The sequence below is a fragment of the Ambystoma mexicanum genome, chromosome 4q (assembly GCF_040938575.1).
Source record: "Ambystoma mexicanum isolate Mex_15411 chromosome 4q, UKY_AmexF1_1, whole genome shotgun sequence".
NCBI classification, from domain to species: Eukaryota; Metazoa; Chordata; class Amphibia; order Caudata; family Ambystomatidae; genus Ambystoma; species Ambystoma mexicanum.
Genome location: NC_090928.1, coordinates 857,872,049 through 857,891,763, shown reverse-complemented (window position 1 = coordinate 857,891,763; position 19,715 = coordinate 857,872,049). Strand labels below are relative to the sequence as shown.

At 47.9% G+C, this 19,715-nt stretch overlaps 1 protein-coding gene across 2 annotated transcripts in view; it reads right to left on the bottom strand.

Moving 5' to 3' along the window:
• LOC138468025 (fibrillin-2-like) overlaps nt 1-19,715 on the bottom strand; it is a 691,910-nt gene that overhangs the window by 279,574 nt on the left and 392,621 nt on the right. For both annotated transcript variants that reach the window (XM_069608420.1, XM_069608421.1), the window contains one exon: nt 10,484-10,759. In XM_069608420.1, coding sequence (XP_069464521.1) covers nt 10,484-10,759 — 276 coding nt within the window. The remainder of the gene's footprint in view (nt 1-10,483; nt 10,760-19,715) is intronic.

Below are 19,715 nucleotides of genomic sequence, written 5' to 3'. Positions count from 1 at the left end.
GGGGCAGCCTCCACCAGGCCCCCACTCATGTCTCCCACCACCCCCACCCCCCAGCAGTGCAGGGGCAGCCTCCACCAGGCCCCCACCCATGTCTACCACCACCCCCACCCCGCAGCCACCAGGGGCAGCCTCCACCAGGCCCCCACTCATGTCTCCCACCACCCCCACCCCCCAGCCACCAGGGGCAGCCTCCACCAGGCCCCCACTCATGTCCCCTATTACCCCCACCCCCCAGCCACCAGGGGCACCCTCCACCAGGCCCCCACTCATGTCCCCTATTACCCCCACCCCCCAGAAGTGCAGGGGCAGCCTCCACCAGGCCCCCACTCATGTCTCCCACCACCCCCACCCCCCAGCAGTGCAGGGGCAGCCTCCACCAGGCCCCCACTCATGTCTACCACCTCCCCCACCCCCCAGCCACCAGGGGCACCCTCCACCAGGCCCTCACTCATGTCTCCCACCACCTCCACCCCCCAGCCGTGCGATTTGCCTGGGTACGTGTACTTCGGGATGCGCGGGAAGTTCCACACGCCATTGGCCTGGGTATGTGCACCTCGGGGTGCGCGGGAAGTTCCACACGCGATTAGCCTGGGTACGTGTACTTCGGGGTGCGCATGAACTTCCACACGCGATTTGGCTGGGTACGTGTACTACGGGGTGCGCGGGAAGTTCCACACGCGATTAGCCTGGGTACGTGTACTTCGGGGTGCGCGTGAACTTCCACACGCAATTTTCCTGGGTACGTGTACTACGGGGTGCGCGTGAACTTCCACACGCGATTTGGCTGGGTACGTGTACTACGGGGTGCGCGGGAAGTTCCACACGTGATTTGCCTGGGTACGTGTACTACGGGGTGCGCGGGAAGTTCCACACGCGATTAGCCTGGGTACGTGTACTACGGGGTGCGCGAGAAGTTCCACACGCGATCGGGCCTGTGAGAGTGGGCTACATGTATTCCAGGGGTGGGCGGGAATATTTACCCGCGACTGTGCCTGTGAGAGCGTGCTACGTGTATTCCTGGGGTGGGCGGGAAGATTCACACGTTCGCCTACGACGTGCCGAAAAATGGTCCAATCCTGAGACACGTACGCCAGCATGAAGCAGCATAAAGTGCGCGCAAACAACAAACAAGCTCATACGCCAGGATGAATATACCATTCCTAGCAGCAGTGGCCGTGGGTTACCAAAGGAGGAGGAGGAGGATAGTGAGGGCCCGAATTTTCACTCCCAGAACCAGCCTTTTTGGGATGCCTGATGACCAGGTGTATGCGAGGTACAGGTTTCCCCCACACATAATACTGGACCTGGTCAGTGAGTGGAAGGATGACCTCACATCACCCACCCTGTGCTCCCAAGCACTCAGCCCCCTGGAGAAGGTCCTCAATGTACTGCACTTCTGGGCCATAGGATCATTTCAGCGGACAAGTGCCATAGTGGGTGGGGTGTCACAGGCCACGCAGTCACGCTGCCTACACCAGGTCTTGAACATCATCACTGCACGCCCATCAGTCCGTAGGCACATATACCTGCCCAGGACACCTGCAGAACGGCAGGCTGCCACCCTCGATTTCTACGGTGTGGCACAATTCCCAAAAGTGCTAGGTGCCATTGACTGCACCCATGTGGCACTACGTCCCCCCAGGGCATCTGAGCACATCTATAGGAACCGCAAGCACTGGCATTCCATCAACGTGCAGGTAGTATGTAATGCTAAGGGAATCATCACCTCAGTATATGCCAACTATCCAGGGTCCACCCACGACAGCTTCATTTACCGAATGTCTACCCTAAGCCGGGACCTAGAAGCTGGGTGCATGGCGATACATGGCTGCTTGGTGAGTATGAATGCCACTGCACATGGATGCATGTCAGATGCAGAGTTATGTCACTACCCCACTAATGATACCCATCACCTCCTCACCAGGGGACAGTGCCTACCCTCTGAGCACCCACATGAACATGATGACGCCAATTCGGAACCCCATCACGCCTCCAGAGGTAAGATACAACACAGCCCATATTGCAACCTGGTGGCTGGGGGGCGGGGGTGGTGGGAGACATGAGTGGGGGCCTGGTGGAGGGTGCCCCTGGTGGCTGGGGGGTGGGGGTGGGGGTAGACATGAGTGGGGGCCTAATGGAGGCTGCCCCTGCACTGCTGGGGGGTGGGGGTAATAGGAGACATGAGTGGGGGCCTGGTGGAGGCTGCCCCTGGTGGCCGGGGAGTGGGGGTAATAGGGGATATGAGTGGGGGCCTGGTGGAGGCTGCCCCTGGTGGCTGGGGGGTGGGGGTGGTGGTAGACATGAGTGGGGGCCTGGTGGAGGGTGCCCCTGGTGGCTGGGGGGTGGGGGTGGTGGGAGACATGAGTGGGGGCCTGGTGGAGGGTGCCCCTGGTGGCTGGGGGGTGGGGGTGGTGGTAGACATGAGTGGGGGCCTGGTGGAGGCTGCCCCTGCACTGCTGGGGGGTGGGGTGGTGGGAGACATGAGTGGGGGCCTGGTGGAGGGTGCCCCTGGTGGCTGGGGGGTGGGGGTGGTGGGAGACATGAGTGGGGGCCTGGTGGAGGCTGCCCCTGGTGGCTGGGGGGGTGGTGGTAGACATGAGTGGGGGCCTGGTGGAGGCTGCCCCTGCACTTCTGGGGGGTGGGGGTAATAGGGGACATGAGTGGGGGCCTGGTGGAGGCTGGCCCTGGTGGCTGGGGGGGTGGGGGTAATAGGGGACATGAGTGGGGGCCTGGTGGAGGCTGCCCCTGGAGGCTGGGGGGTGGGGGTGGTGGTAGACATAAGTGGGGGCCTGGTGGAGGGTGCCCCTGGTGGCTGGGGGGTGGGGGTGGTGGGAGACATGAGTGGAGGCCTGGTGGAGGGTGCCCCTGGTGGCTGGGGGGTGGGGGTGGTGGTAGACATGAGTGGGGACCTGGTGGAGGCTGCCCCTGCACTGCTGGGGGGTGGGGATGGTGGGAGACATGAGTGGGGGCCTGGTGGAGGCTGCCCCTGGTGGCTGGGGGTGGGGGTAATAGGGGACATGATTGGGGGTCTGGTGGAGGCTGCCCCTGGTGGCTGGGGGGTGGGGGTGGTGGTAGACATGAGTGGGGGCCTGGTGGAGGGTGCCCCTGGTGGCTGGGGGGTGGGGTGGTGGTAGACATGAGTGGGGGCCTGGTGGAGGCTGCCCCTGCACTGCTGGGGGGTGGGGGTGGTGGGAGACATGAGTGGGGGCCTGGTGGAGGGTGCCCCTGGTGGCTGGGGGGGGTGGTGGTAGACATGAGTGGGGGCCTGGTGGAGGCTGCCCCTGCACTGGCACTGCTGGGGGGTGGGAGTAATAGGGGACATGAGTGGGGGCCTGGTGGAAGCTGCCCCTGGTGGCTGGGGGGTGGGGGCAATAGGGGACATGTGTGGGGGCCTGGTGGAGGCTGCCCCTGGTGGCTGGGGGGTGGGGGTGGTGGTAGACATGAGTGGAGGCCTGGTGGAGGCTGCCCCTGGTGGCTGGGGGGTGGCGGTAGTGGGAGACATGAGTGGTGGCCTGGTGGAGGGTGCTCCTGGTGGCTGGGGGGTGGGGGTGGTGGTAGACATGAGTGGGGGCCTGGTGGAGGATGCCCTGGTGGCCGGGGGGTGGGGGTGGTGGGAGACATGTGTTTTTGATCAATAGTGCAAGGTGACATGTGGGTTGGCTGGTGGGCATGGCCATGGTGGATGGGTTGCCTGTGGGACATGAGCAGGGGTGCAGGGTGGTACCCTGTGGTGTGGGCTGCCTGCAGGGGCCATGGAGGGTGTAGAGGGAACACCTGGGGGGACCCACATGGCCAAATTACGTGTAGCATTCCCCAGCACCACCGAAATACACGTACCCTGCAGAAATCGCGTGTGAATCTTTCGCACACATCGGAATACACGTAGCCAGGCCAATCGCGTGTGGAACTTCCCGCGCACCCCGTAGTACACGTACCCAGGCCAATCGCGTGTGGTACTTCCCACGCACCCCCACCTAGCCAGGCCAATCGCGTGTGGAACTTCCCGCGCACCCCGAAGTACACGTACCCAGGCTAATCGCGTGTGGAACTTCCCGCGCACCCAGGAACACGCGCACACACTATTTTTCACACAGCGGGTGTCCGTGTTTGTCGGTGCCCCTTTGCACCTCATTTGTCCTAGAGGGCCACTGTATGGGCCATTCATCATGGCTGTATATGGGTGCTTTTTGTTAGCGCACATTTTGGCGCACATTTTTTTCAGTCGCAGGGCCGCTACCGCCTGCTTTCTTGTGGCGTACTTGTTTGGCCCTGTGCGTGTCTTTGACCGTACGCTGGTTTGCCCTATTCGATTCCATGAATACGGGTTGTAGGCAAGCGTTTGGGCGTTCCGCGCACTTGCCTCCTGTACTTCCCCCGTGACGCCCATATTTTCACGCGTTGTTCCCCATTCCGAGTGTTACGCCCCGTGTTCCGCCTACTTTTGTGATGTGCGCCGCGCTATGTGCGATTTTGCAGTGGCCGTGGCGCACGCTGTTGGATGACCTGTGCGCCGGCATGCGCGGCGCACATTTTTAGCACACATCCAATGTTTTTCTCGCGCACGGACTTCCATAAATCGCTGTGCGCTGGTTTTCCTGCGATTTTCGCACTTGCACTGCGATTTTCGCACTTTTCCTGCGATTCGCACGTTTTGGCACCTCTGCGCGAGAATTTTCGGCGCACATTAATTCCATGAATTGACCCCTTTATATGCAATGTGGTCTCCTGGGATAATTGGCTACACCTCTGGGTATTTCTAGGCACATTCTTCCATGGCCACTCGCAGGTGCCCCAGGGCATCAGGGGAGTTTTAAATGAGGCATACACTCTGAAAGCAGGTTAGCGGATTCAACAGGGTTGCAGTTGGGGACCATATAGAGCTATGCCACAGTGGCAGGCTGTAGCAGCTCAACACTTTGCTGGATCCCAGCCAGGTGTTGAAAAGATCTGGCCAGGCAGGAGATCTTTCCATTCATAGCTTAGACTCTGCAGACACTTGGCACATTGTTTTTAGGGTCCTTCAGACTCTACATTCATGTTGGTAGTGTTGGGAGATTGTTCATCAGAACCATTAGGTAGGTGCAGCACTCCTCGATGGTCCCACCACGGGCATGTGAGGGCCGCTTGGAGGAACTCAATATCACAGAGGTCATAGCCCTTCTGAGACCTTTTAATGTTTTCTTTAAGAAGAAACTTTATTTGCTGGGGCATGACTATAAAGCTGGATATCAACACGGACAGGTCACATAGAAAGGACTGCTTTCCATATATACATAAAGAACATTCCTAATAGGCACAGTAAAAAAATGACCTTCCGCTATTATGGTGCACAACATCTTTTCTTCTCTATCTATTGGCTTTGCCCATTTTTCATTTTCATTTCTGCCTAGCAAATCTACGCTGGGTTTTTCAACTGTACTTTTACGACTTAAGGACATAGAAGAAAAATAATTGGGCTGAAAAGGTAAAGCAGCAAAAGAGTAGGATAAGGATTCTTGTTTTGTGCCAATGGAGATCGTGACTGGTCGCCATGCCTTACTAGACTGATGTAAGACATCTGGTTGCTAGGCAGTTGCCCATCTCTTATAAACGTGTAATTTATCATAAACAAAGTAAACAGTTATAAATTGCAATGGGATCTTACTAGAAATATTAAAACTGAAAGCCATACATGACCTTACACCACATTTCCTGTGGCTAGGTTGCCCTTACTATCTTTGGGATTTTCCTCCTAAGTGCCTCCCATCCACTTCTTATAAATTCCCCGTCCCAGCATCTATTCCCATCACGCCATATATGGCCTTTGACCCAGAGGGGAGGCGTCATCCAGTAATCTCTACAGTTTGGAGATGAGGCCTCTTTAGCCGTCCTTTGTCAACAGACATTTCTCAAATGGGGTGAATTGTCTAGTGCCCGCTGCCCTACCTATAATATGATGCTCCTCTCTAAGGAAGGCAAGCCCAGGTGAGTGGGTTATGATGAAGTGGGAAAGCAGGTTGGATGAGGAACAAAGAAAACTGAATGAAGAGTAGCACTGAGGTTTAGTGGGGATAAACAAGGGTTTGATTGGTAGACGACTTGATGTGCCGCACGTGCATATTGGAAATATGTAATTTTCATAGGGCGGCGGCCACCTGACAATTCACCCCATTCAAGAAATTTCTGTTGACAAAGGACCGCTCAAAAGGCCTCATCTGTAGAGATTACTGGATGACGCCTCTCCTCGGGCCCAAAGGGCATATATGGAGCGATGGGAACAGATGCTGGGACGGGGAATTGATAAGAAGGAGTGGGAAGCCCTCTGGAGGAAAATCCCAAAGATAGTAAGGGCAGCCCAGCTACAGGAAATGTGGTATAAGATCATGTATGGGTGGCACTACACCCCTGCTCGCCAGCATAGCATATATCCTGACGTATCTAAAGACTGCTGGAGGGGAAGTGGAGAGGAGGGAACAGCATCCCACATTTGGTGGAAATGCCCTAGAATGATTCCCTTTTGGAAGGAGGTGTTACAGCCCCAAGCCCAAGTTTTGGGGGAACGGCCAGAGAGAACCCTGGAAAGGGTTTTACTGGGGTTGGAGGGGGAAGTGTCTGTGGGAGACAGAAGCTGCCGGGAGAAGGTGGGGGTGTTCATGACCCTGGAAGCGATGCTTTTGATAGCTCAAAGGTGGAAGGGAGCAACAGTCCCGATGATGCACGAGTGGCTGTGGAAAATCTGGGAACAGGTAGCTCTGAAATGGGCCACTTTTGCAATGAACAACAAGCTTGAGGAATTTGCTAGGGAATGGGGCGGGATACGTTTTTGAAACACAATTTTAGGGGTCAGTGGTGCCCCCAACGACTGAAACTCCTGGATCTGTACTGAAGGAACCGCCAAGAAAACGAACAAGAGGTCAGGGCTGCCACACCTGAGGAGGGGATTAGGGAAGTGGGAAAGGGAGAGGGCAGGGGGGGAGTTCGAATTCATGTTTAACTTGTAGCAAAATCAATAAAGAGAATGTTACCTTTTTTTTTACAATAACTGAAAGACTTTCATGGGAAAGAAGCATTCAGGTGAGTGTGGCTCTGCAGGAAGGTTATGAATAGAGGGGTCAAGATTGTTTGCTCCAATCACCTTTCATTAACATGTGTCTAGCTATAGGGGACTGACGTAGTCCTGCCAATCAACGTAGTCGGATGTTTAATATCTTGTAACAGTAATTGCAACTGTTTCTGACTATGCAAATAACATGTTAACTGCATAAAAGATCTGACAGGAGTGGGGGCTGTTGTCAGCTCCTTTCATCCAGTTCTGTTCCACTGTGATGTTTGATTTGTGCTTGGCCAGCTGTAATAAACAGTGTTACTCCATGCCTGGTGTACACTCCTTTTTGGATTACTTCTGATATCTTATTGACTACCTGCTCGTGGACGACCTCTTGTACAAGAGCAAGGGTGCATATGAGAATGAGAGCTAGGATGTGTGCAAGAGTGAGAGTTAGGGTAGTGTGTGTGAGAGTTAGGGTAGTGTGTGTGAGAGTTAGGGTAGTGTAAGCGAGAGCCAGGGTAGTGTGAGCAAGAACCAAGGTGCTAGGGAGAGGAAGAGCCATGGTGCAAGCGCAAACAAGTTGTAGTGTGTGAGAGCCAAAGGTAAAGTGTGAGCGAGAGCACGGACTATGGAGAGCCTGAGCTCAGGTGATGGAGAGAGAGCATGTGGGTGTTGAAGAGAGAGAGAGAGAGCTTAGGTCGTAGAAAGAGAGAGCGTTGCTGATAGAGAGACACAGCGGATGATTGAGAAGACGAGAGCATGCTACTGACAGAGATAAAGAGAAAGATAGAGATAGAGAGAAATACATGTGTCTACTTGGTCAAAGAGTCATACATGGCTGTGCTGATTTATTTTAGTTCCAACTATTGCTGAACTTGTTCCCCAGTCAGGTGATGCACAGGTTGATGGGATATGATACCATAATTTAAATGGAACTCTGTGATCAGTGCGCCGCCGAAAATGTCGACAAAAGAAATGCTGTTAACAAAAACGGCGAGGCGAAGTGATCACATAAATCCCTTTTGCCCGCACCCCCATCGCCTCCTCCCCGTTCCCTCCCTACTTACCTTTCGACGGCACACTTGTGTGTGTGTGTGCAGTCGACTACCCTCTATCCCTGCAGCATTAGTTCCCTTCCTCTAACGTGGGTTGGAACTGGTGCCGCAAGGTCCGTTTTTCTCTTACTTTGTTGTCCCCCGCTATCCATCTAATGGAAGCGGGGGACACTCCTGCAACCCCTTAGCCCAATAAACTGAACAAGGCGAGCGGGGGACAGCCCCGCAGCCCCAATGCCCTTGTTTTGTGTAATGGGAGATGGAACCTTTGTGTGGCGCTAATGCGCAGTACTGGATATGTCGGAATATGTGGTCGACATTTTGACATGATTCCACTTCATATCCCGGTTCCTGCTTCATTAAACTGTCATGACAATAAACAGGTCTTATTTGCTGAAGCCACCCTTGCTACTGTGATGGCTAGAGGCAGTTGTGTGTTCTAACACAAACTTGGATACTACCAGATCTTTTTTAGATGATGTGCAATAAAATTGACAAAGAGAGAGACATGTTTTGCATAATAGTCTCCTGTGGTTTAGGGTTTTCTTTTTGCAAACTGACTTCCATCAGGTCCATGCGTAGTGTTGCCCCCCGCCTCCTTCACTGCACATGGGAGCAGATGTGCATTCTGCAGTTCCACAGCTGGGGGTGACCTGGACAGCGCTGCCACAGAACCGACCCTGAACAATGCTACTCTTGCAGCCTAGTTGATGGCATGTATGCAGAATCCTGCGACTGCATGAGACATCTGCATTTCCCTTGTGTTCGCAGGCTTTGTTTAGGCTGGTCTATATCACCGAGTCTTTATGGTTTCATCTCTGCTAATAACATCCTTATTTAGACTGTACATTAATGTCTGCCAATTTCACGACCAACAAAATCGAATTATAAAACGCACGGCCATTTTCTTTCATTTCAGAAATTCTCAGAAGCGACCCAAAAATGGAGAAGGGTAGCCCCCTCACTAGACACCCATCAACGCGTTCCTCTCCTAGTAGAGGTATACACACCATGGGCCAGATTACAGAAACGTTGCACCGGGGCTCGTAAAGTTGCATAGTATTAGCACTAGAGCAAAGTTTGCCCTATTTCTAAAAACACTGGGACATAACAAGAAAACTATTTCACTGTGACAAGTGCAGTTTGGCATGGTATAAGCACCAGGGCAAAAATGTCTATGGTGCAAAAAAGATACATTTTCAATGTGTTTTTTCACCATGGCAAAGTTGGCCCTAGTACTAATACCGTTCCGTATTAGAACTAGGGCAAACTTGGCCCTGTTGCAATAATGCAGTGAAAATGTATCTTTTTTGCCCAAGGGGCATTTTTGCCCTGGTGCATATATCATGCCAAACTGCACTTTTGACGGTGAAATAGTTTTCTTGTGTATCCCAGTGTTTTGAAAAATAAGGCAAACTTTGCCCTACTGCTAATACCGTGCACCTTTGCACTTTCACTGGTGCAAAGTTTCTGTAATCTGGACCCACAGGTGCCCTTTTAAGGGACCCCTTCTGGGCTAGCATCACACCCTGTTGCTAACATGTTAATGGCATTTTATATCTCACTCCTATTTTTGTGGCTGTGCAAATTGTTTCTAGTGCAAATACACCTGTGCTATATCTGCACTGGCACTATGCGATTAGGAATTCACCAAAAATGTTTTAATATTGCTTCAGACACTGAGCATTCTCAGTCCTCCCCTTCTTTTATGTGAACATGCGTTTGATGAAATTGCTGTGAGTTAAAATTCTGCCGAGATATATAAAAGTACAACTATGCAATCGTCACTATGAAAAGCCAGAAGAAAGTGAAAGGATGCTTTCCCTGCATACTCTGTCGGCTGCATAGCCCTTGCTGTGCATTGCAGCGTTGGTGCATTCCCCGCCTTCTAGGGACACGCGTGCTGGTTAAAAAGCATTCATTCTTTCTTGGTGGCTGGCCCAGTTACACAAGCGAGTCCAGATCCACGCAAGACCCTGCGCGTGTAGCACAGCAGCCTTGGTATCCTGGAAAACACCAACATGGTTGTGTTAAGGGCTTTCACATTTCTTGGGATGCCTGCACATAGCAAACCACCACAGGAAAGGCATGTCTGCTGATCCTTTTACTGCTTGATTAAGATGACAGTTGGCTGCATTCCACACTTTTTCTTTAGAGTGTTAGTTATTGTACAGCAAGGGCATTAAAAAAGGTACACACATAAAAGGAGACCAAAAGAATGGCAGTAAGTGGAACAGTTGCGATACTGTCCTTCAGAATTGTTCTGTTCCTAAAAGTTCAGAAAGTTTCACACATGCCTTATATGCTGCAGTGCCGTGGTACTCCCACGTCTGCATTCAGGACATTAGTAATGGTTTAGAAGTGACATACACACACCCGTTGTGCAATGATAGTAACATACATGAAAGGCCAAAACTGAAGAGCTTTTCTTCAGTGGCGCTGCCGTCGTAGATGTTCCCGCTTGAGTCCATGTAGCCAGTGGATGGGCTGCCGCCCCACACTCCCAGGAGGCCCAGCGTCTTATTCAGGAAGAGCTGAGGCACGCGGGCCAATGCCCGCAAGACGCCGCCGCTGCCTCGTTCCACCGAGACCTCGAGCCCAGAGTCGTAGATGGCAGAGTACTTCTCCTTTTTCAGCTTCATGACAGCAAATCTGTTCTGGCTGAAGAACATCACATCTGCAATAGATAGCACACATCAAGGCAAGAACATCACATCTGCAATACATAGCACACATCAAGGCAAGAAGATCACATCTGCAATACATAGCACACATCAATGCAAGAACATCACATCTGCAATATAGCACACAGCAAGGCAAGAGCATCACATCTGCAATATAGCACACATCAATGCAAGGACATCACATCTGCAATACATAGCACACATCAATGCAAGAACATCACATCTGCAATATAGCACACATCAAGACAAGAACATCACATCTGCAATATAGCACACATCAAGGCAAGAACATCACATCTGCAATACATAGCACACATCAATGCAAGAACATCACATCTGCAATATAGCACACATCAATGCAAGGACATCACATCTGCAATACATAGCACACATCAATGCAAGAACATCACATCTGCAATATAGCACACATCAATGCAAGAACATCACATCTGCAATACATAGCACACATCAATGCAAGAACATCACATCTGCAATATAGCACACATCAAGGCAAGAACATCACATCTGCAATGCATAGCACACATCAATGCAAGAACATCACATCTGCAATCCATAGCACACATCAAGGCAAGAACATCACATCTGCAATACATAGCACACATCAAGGCAAGAACATCGCATCTGCAATGCATAGCACACATCAGCAATACATAGCACACATCAATGCAAGAACATCACATCTGCAATACATAGCACACATCAATGCAAGAACATCATATCTGCAATACATAGCACACATCAAGGCAAGAACATCACATCTGCAATACATAGCACACATCAAGGCAAGAAAATCACATCTGCAATACATAGCACCCATCAATGCAAGAACATCACATCTGCCATACGAAGCACACATCAATGCAGAACATCACATCTGCAATACGTAGCACACATCAATGCAAGAACATCATATCTGCAATACATAGCACACATCAAGGCAAGAACATCACATCTGCAATACATAGCACACATCAAGGCAAGAACATCACATCTGCAATACATAGCGCACATCAGTGGAATCGCAGGGACAAGACAAAGGCTATTGCACTCTTATTCGCTTAAGTCAATAGTATGTATGGACAACACACAATTTCTGGTAAGGAATGATCAGGAAATAGGGGACACTGAGGGTATGGTTTATTGCCACATATCCTATGTGGTGCCTCCTATCAATAAAACAACAGGAAATTTAAGACCAGCTTGATTCAACATTGTAGACTAATAGGTTTCATACAAATGTGGCTATATTTCATACGCACGTAAAGAAGATGAGCAGGTATTGAAAGATAACGAATACGCGCTCCCTCAAACTTTCATATTGTCACTGGATATGGAATAGTCTATATGTGCTCTCATCTCGTATAACGCCAGCCTGCATTTTACAAGTTCAAATCCCAGGGCAAGTTCGGCTTAACCTTTTATCCTTCAGAGGTTGAGACATTTTGAACCCCAAAAATAGGTAATAATAACACCTCCCACTGCAGTACTTAGAAGCAGGCTAAACCTGGCATAACGTGCTATTAAAGTACACAAATTATTATTATATGCACATACATTTCACCAAACCTTGACAAGCAAAAATATACTCAATACTGCAGCATCATTTAAAAGTGTTGAGAATGTTCTATATTTGCTCAGCATTTATTTTTCAAACGAAGTACACAGCAAGTGCCTAAAGCCGCCAGGGTTGTGTCCAGAGGTTGGCTACATCTATGCCATGAATCCTTTGAACCAGAGCCCATTTGACACTGTGATTCCTAGGCTCACACTTATTAGTGAGGCTTGTCAACAGCTGTGTAAGTGGCATTTGACACTGGACATCATTTCTCTCTGTATCATCTATCTTTTCTTCCTCCTTGCATTCTTTTCTCATCCGATATAGTAAGGCGACCATGGGTGGTGGGAAATCGGTGCAACTGGACTTTGGGTGACTTTTAAGATTTTTTGACGGCATCAAGATCTAGAAGAAAGTGCAGTACTCATGTTCATGGGATTTAGAAAATGAGTGCACACGCAGGTACTCTGAAAGTAGGGCAATCGTGTGTGGGCATTTCTATATTTGTAATTCTTTACAGGAACTTAGAGGGTTCACAGTAGTAGTAATATCACATTTTAGATAGATTCCTTGTAAGCAATGTTATGCGTTAGCTTTAATGCCTATGGTTATCATCACTATTGGAGAACAATTGCCTGAAACCGGAGTTAAAGGTCTTGCGGGTCATTAACGAGGGTCCATTAAAATAAAGCCCATTGCACCCCCCCCAGCTTCAATGGTTGCATGAAGCACAAAAATGAAAATCAGTGTGAAAAGAAAGAGAAAAAACCACTGCAAGATGGCCGCAACCGCATGAGCGGCAGCTTGCAGATGGGCATCTCAATTGAGCTTTTGCAAAAATGAAAATCCTCTCAGTAACTACAGCTGTGGCAGGAATGCACAGAACACTAAGAGAAGGTGGGTGTGGTTACCACAAAGGAGTAAATGATAGTGGGAGAAGAGGCGGGATGGGGTTTAGACAAAAGGACCCTTGGAATTGCAAGTGACTATCAACCATTAGTTTCCACATTGTGAAGATCCTGGTGGGCTGGTTCTCAGCCAACATTTAATTCCAGGTATTAATAGGGGTTACTTTTCATCAACTTACTGGTTCTCAATGTATCGCCTCAGAAGGGTTTATTTTATTTTTTACATTTTTAAAGTGCTCACACAGCCCGCCGCGGGCATCGAGGCGCTGTTACAGAATTTTTTTGTTTTTTTGGTTGCGTAATTGTTTTTTTTTGTGTCTGAGTTGCATATTTATAACACGCTTAAACACCCAGAGGTTTCTAAGTGCGGACCTGGGTATCGAACCTGTGTTTCTTCGGGTCGTCTTGCTTCCAAGGCACGCACGTTGCCGCTGAGTTATCCTCCCGGGTTGGGTCCGCCTTTCCGGGTTTCAAACCGTATTGTTATTATTTATTCATTTAATTATTATTACTGATTTATAAAGCGCAAAGCGCCTTCTATGGGACTCCACCAACTTGGAACACATGTTGAACGTAACATTCTGTTCCTAAGGTTAGTGCATATCCCAAAAGTTGAGCACATATCTCTGGGGCGAGAGCTGAGCTATATTTCGGGCTGGTAGTGGAGTGAATGTTGTGAATGGGTGAGTTCTCAAGTCTTTCAGTGGATACCAAGAATGCAAGATGACATGTTTGATATGTTTGACAGATGGAATAGCCTAGAGATGTTAACTGATTTTCTATGATTTGGAATAGATGCACAGCACAATCTAGATTCCTCCTGCTTGGTTCTCCTTGTTTGCAGGATTGTGCCTGGACTGGGAAATATGGGTATTCAAGATGCCTTACAAATTATCCTAATTGGCCTTCACAAAAATTCAAAAATTCTGATATTCAAGTTAGGTTAAACTTGGAGGGCAATCTTTCCAGGAAAATCCATACTATGTCAGGTGTAAGGCAAGGGTGCATACTCGCCCTATGCCTTTTTAATTTGTATGTCTCAGATGCAAAGGATTCTTTAATTAAGGATGCCTTTGTCTTGCCTAAACTGGCTGATTTGAGATATTCTTGTATAGCATATGCAGAGAATTTCCTCCTCTTCGTTTGTACGCTGATTGTCCTTCACAGGGAAACGATCTTAGTATTAACCTGGCAAAAAACTAAAGTGATGAAATTGTCGTTATCTTGCAAATCCCTTAATTTTACCTGGACTCTTGATACTTGCCATAACTTGATTTATTTGGGTTTTCTGGTATTGGATAAACCCAATAAAACATATTTAATTGCATTTTTGAGACATAAGGTCATTGCACTCCCCGGTCAAATGCAAAAGATTAACTCAACATTTGGTACATTTTTAATTAAACCTCTTGTGGACTTCTATGAGGAGAAAGTGGTCCCCAAATTGCTAGGGTGTTTGATAGTCTTGCCCTCTTTGAGGCATTGATTTGGAAGAAGGCACTCTGCCTACCTAATTGCATTCCAATTACAGCAATTAGATACGAACTTGGCTTCAGCTCATTGATGGTTCATGCTGAATGGTGCATGGTATCCTTCTATCGCAACATTTTAGACCCTTCTAGAGGTTCTTTGTATAGTGATGATTTCCATAAATGTATGTAATCCAAGAAGGTAAATTGTATTAATACCTTGGTTGGCACGTGTTCTAGACTCTTTGCCAGCCTGGGATTGTTTGCAAATGACCTATTGGTGAACCAATGTCACATAAAACAGTTGTATCAGAATGATTGACTAATACCATGGAATCTATGCATAATTGCTCATCCCTTGAATATTTAAAGTATGAGTACAAAGAAATGGGGATTATGGCAGCCTACCTGAATCTTTACCCGATTGACTGGGTTAAGAACTATTAAATATTTAGACTAAATATTCATCCCACCAGACAGGCTTTAGCCCGTCAAAGGCTTATAACTGTGACATAGTGAATTTTGTACATACTGTGGGGATAGGAGTGAAGTGGAAATGCTAAATCACCTACTTATTTACTGTAATGCACTTATCGCACCTCACACTTTATATTTTAAGAAACAGGTACATAGATCTGAGAGCCGATTTTGTTGACACAGAGAATTTGTGGCAGCATCTTTGGGCTGGATCTCCAACCTCAGTTGTTGTGGCAGTAGTTGGTTTTTTAAAATCCATAAAATTAGAATGAATTAATGCTACTTTTAATTGGGAAGTTTTAAGATTGGATTTTTTGTATAATTGTATGAAATTGTTTTTATGAAATTAGTAATTGTTTTTAGATAATGAATTCCTGAATCAGTCAAGTATTAATCATTGTGTAAAATCATGTTCTGTCATGTTTTGTATCTAGGTTTATTTTCTCTTTCCTTTTACACAAGTAATTTGAACCATATACAAATAAAAAATAAAAAAAATAAAAATTAGGTCCCTGGAAGGGGATGCTAGCCAATCAGGATGCTCAGAACATGGGCTGTATTATCTGGTATAAGCCTGCATATGTGCAGCCTGAGTGCTGCGGTCCAACGCCTCTTTCCCCTGTGCATCCTGTCCCTCACCTCTTCACAGATGTGTAGTTTCCTATGCAGGTGTAAGGGTGTTTTAGTACAAAATATAATATATGACCTTGCAGTGTGGTGCTGTGCCGTGCCATACCGTCCGACAGAGAAAATGGATTTCAGAAAAAAAGGGCATGCCGCAGTTGTGCGCTGCAAGGTAAGTGTCTTTTTGTTCCAATTAAACACCCTTAGCACCCACCTAGGTGGTGCTATGGGTGTTTAATTAAAAAAATATAAATGGTCTTGCAATGGAGCGCTGTGCCGTGCCTTACTTTATGAAGTCTGTTTCTCTGTTGAAGACATCACGGTCATCAACAGAGAAAACAGACTTCAGGAACTAGGGCATGTCGCAGACGTGCACCGCAAGGTAAGTGTAATTTCTTTTCAATGAGACACCCTTAGGACCTGTGCAGGAAACTAGATGGGTGCTAATGGTGATTTACTCTGCAGTGACAGTCTGATACTGCCAGTAACAGTACTGCTGCCTGCGTTAAGGGATCCTTGTTTCATTTGCACCTTTAACTTGGGTGGTGGGCGATTACTGGCAGGGTTAGCCTTTTTCCGCTGTGCTTAATGTTGAACTCACCTCTCCCCACTTTAGAACTTTAAAAAAACTTTGTTGGTTTAAGGAATGGATGGGAGGGAGTGGATGTAGGAAACATAGGTAGAAAGTAGACTTTTTTATGACAAGTTTTATATTTATTTGCGTTTCTTTTTAATGATCAGTCAGGTAAAAACACTTAACTCTCGAAAAGCAAAATAAAATAAATGTCAATTTTGCCCATGCTCTACTCAGACATCCTCAATTGCCTCAAAAGTGGTTGCATTAAGCCCTAGCAGCAGATAGCACTTGCTGCAGGTGAAAACGCCACCTTTGTGGAGACATGAATTCACGTGGAAGGTCCAATGCAGAATGACAGAGGAGAAACTCTCATCATTGGATGAAGTTGACAGGAGAGGTCCTGAGGATGACGCCGTTGGTGGTGGGGGCTCAGCTTCCACAGTTGGGGGTGGAGGCATTTCACATCCGGTAGTGGGTTGCAGGGCATTGCAACTACAGCGGATTGCCTGTTTCCGGGACCTGCTCCTTAAACTTTAGTCCATTTTCCACTAGTGGTAATTAATCAGGTGGTTGACGAACACCATGGTGCCCAAGCTCTGCGCAGAAACTGCAGAGAATCCTCTCCTGTATAACTACCAAAAACTGTGCACTGTCCCTTTTCTATGTCATACAGTGGAGTGTCTTTAGCGACCTTCATTTACTGCCAGCAGAGGGAAGGTGTAAAACCTCTGCAGTGATACAACTTGGGTGGGGCTGGGTGCTCTATCCATACAACATCCTATTCCTGCAAGTCTTCCGGACCCTTGCAGACAGTGACAAGGTAGATCACTTTATCGCTGGTGGGTGCCTCAGGATGTTGTGTCTCCATCTCCAGAAAAAAATCAAACTCAAAAGAATAACACCCCAAAAAGGATTAAAAAGTCCTTAAAAAGGAATACAAAAACAAACACTAATATAAAACAAACCAACAGAAAAAGAGAACACAAAGGGGAAAGGTTTGATGGGAAATAGTGCTCTTTGGAAAAATAGGACAACGTTGGCCCGGGTACTGTAACTCTCACCTGGTATCCACGGGGACGTCACTCAGCCTGTTCTGACCTCTTACGACCTCAAACCCTTCCCTGGAGTCTATTCGACTGGAGACTGGGCCTGAAACACAGGAGTGGTAGAGTTTAACTCCCTATTGTCTCTGTGTGCTTGAATCCCTTCTTTCCCGGGGTCCAACCCTTCCCTTTGATCCACAGCTCACCTTGTTTTCTTGGAAAGTGTGCTCTCCGTCCTGCTTTCAGCACAGGGGCACGTTGATTGATGCAGGCTCGTTGCTGCCTAGTTACTTCACTGGCAACAGTCAGACAGGCAAGTATAATGAGTCTTTTGAACAGTTCTCTAACTTCGTTCCTTTCCTTCCTTAGATGATGGCCGGCGTCCGGGGATGGCGGCGTGCTGCTGAGATGAGCAGCGCTGAGGGTGAGTGAGAGCGTGATGCCCGATGCACCCCTTTCGTATTTGCATTGAACCGAGTTCTCTTTCTGTGTCTTTTAGGTGCCGCAACGTTGCCGCAACGTTTTCAGCGTGGATGCCGGTTATGAAGAACAAATGCGGTGGGTAAGCGTGGTATGCAGCGCCTCTAGATGTTTCCATGCTAACCTGGAGTGTCTTTTCCCTCTTGCAGATGGATGAGATGTTCCAGAGGCAGAGTTCCCCCAGAGCGGCTGGGATTCAGGTAAGCGTTTGAAGCTCGTACAGTATTTTAAAATAAGCGAAGATTTGCAGAATGCTTACTAATGCCTTTTTTCTGTTCTTTTCCCTTTTCCTTAGGAAGCGGCGTGCCGTGATGGGAATGACACCGCCGAAGATGCCCTCAGAACAGAAGGAGCGATGAAGGATGGGCAGAAGCGCCACAAGGTAAGGCTGTTCCTAACGGTGTTCTTGTTCTTGCAGGAGCTGAGCGCAGAAGAAAGATGCAGGCCTAATGGAGACCGATCCGAACATGGTGAGTGTCACGCTGCAGGTGCAGAAAACGCAAAGCATGTTTCTCAGCCTGGGTGTGGCTTAAATAGTCTCTGGGTATCCCAGGTGTCTCTGGGCTGAACTACACCCAAAAGACTAGACCGCACATGCAGTTCTGGGAACCGAAATATGTGGGGGCATCCATCTTGTCCCCATCAATGCACTAGAAGTCCAATTCCAAATCCTATGGGAGTGAGTGAGTCTGGTGCCACAAGCGCCAAGTCTGACTCCAAGTGGGTCTTTGGAGGGATGGAGAGCCCCTTGAGGGCCATGTAGGTGATCGTGGCCTGGCTCCAGCCTGACATCTTGGAGGGCTGGGGACATGAGGGGCAGGAATCATGCCAGGCACTATCTGAATTTGTCTCGATAGCAATTAGAAAGTGTAAGGTTTTCTGGAGTATATATATGTGATTCACAATCTGTGCAACTACAAACCAATAAGCTCTCGAATTTCATACCACGCAGGTGCCCTTAGGTCAATCCATTTACAGACTTTATTAGTACACGTGATTCGAATAGAAAGGAGTCTATTTGTATTCTTTTTATATTATGGATTTTTGAATATGTTAAGTGTGAATTTGGTTATTGGTTAGATTACTTCTAAGAATGCTATATGTATAATTTTTGAATGAATATTCTGTCGGATCTAGTTTTGAGAATCAAATGTCGAATTTAATATTCCCACATTTTGGCATGGTTTGAATCGCGAAGTTAAGCAAAATAGTGCATTTTCGCCTCAATTTTTATTGAACTTTTTCCAAAATAGAGTGCGTTGGAAGGTTAAGATGCAGTTTTTATTTCATTGGGTGAATATGTGGTTCTCAAACTAAAGAGCGTTGAAGCATTTTGATTCGAGAATTTCATGGCAATATTGCTCAATCTACTTTTCCTCACTTCAGTATCATCTGAATAATTAGTAACATTATACATTCTTGATTCGTTTTGCGTGAGTGATAGAAACAAGGAAAACTTTGAAAACCTTATTTTATCTGGTTCTCGCTTCACAGAATGTCTTCATAGCTCTCCTATTTTGTTAATTCTGGAGCTCAATATTCAAAGAGATCAAATATAAACAGTATATGAAAGTAATGCACATGTGATTGGAGATGAGTGACTAATGAAAAGAGAGAATATTTTGAAATGTGTATGTGATTCGGATGCGCTGAGAAAGTATTTTTTGTTTCTATATTGAATTTGTGATCCAATAAACTATTGGGACGAATAAGCGGGATGTATAGCTATGAGATATAGATTTTTTATGAGTGGTTATAGTGGAAATAAAAACAGAAAGCACGAATTTCCTCACCC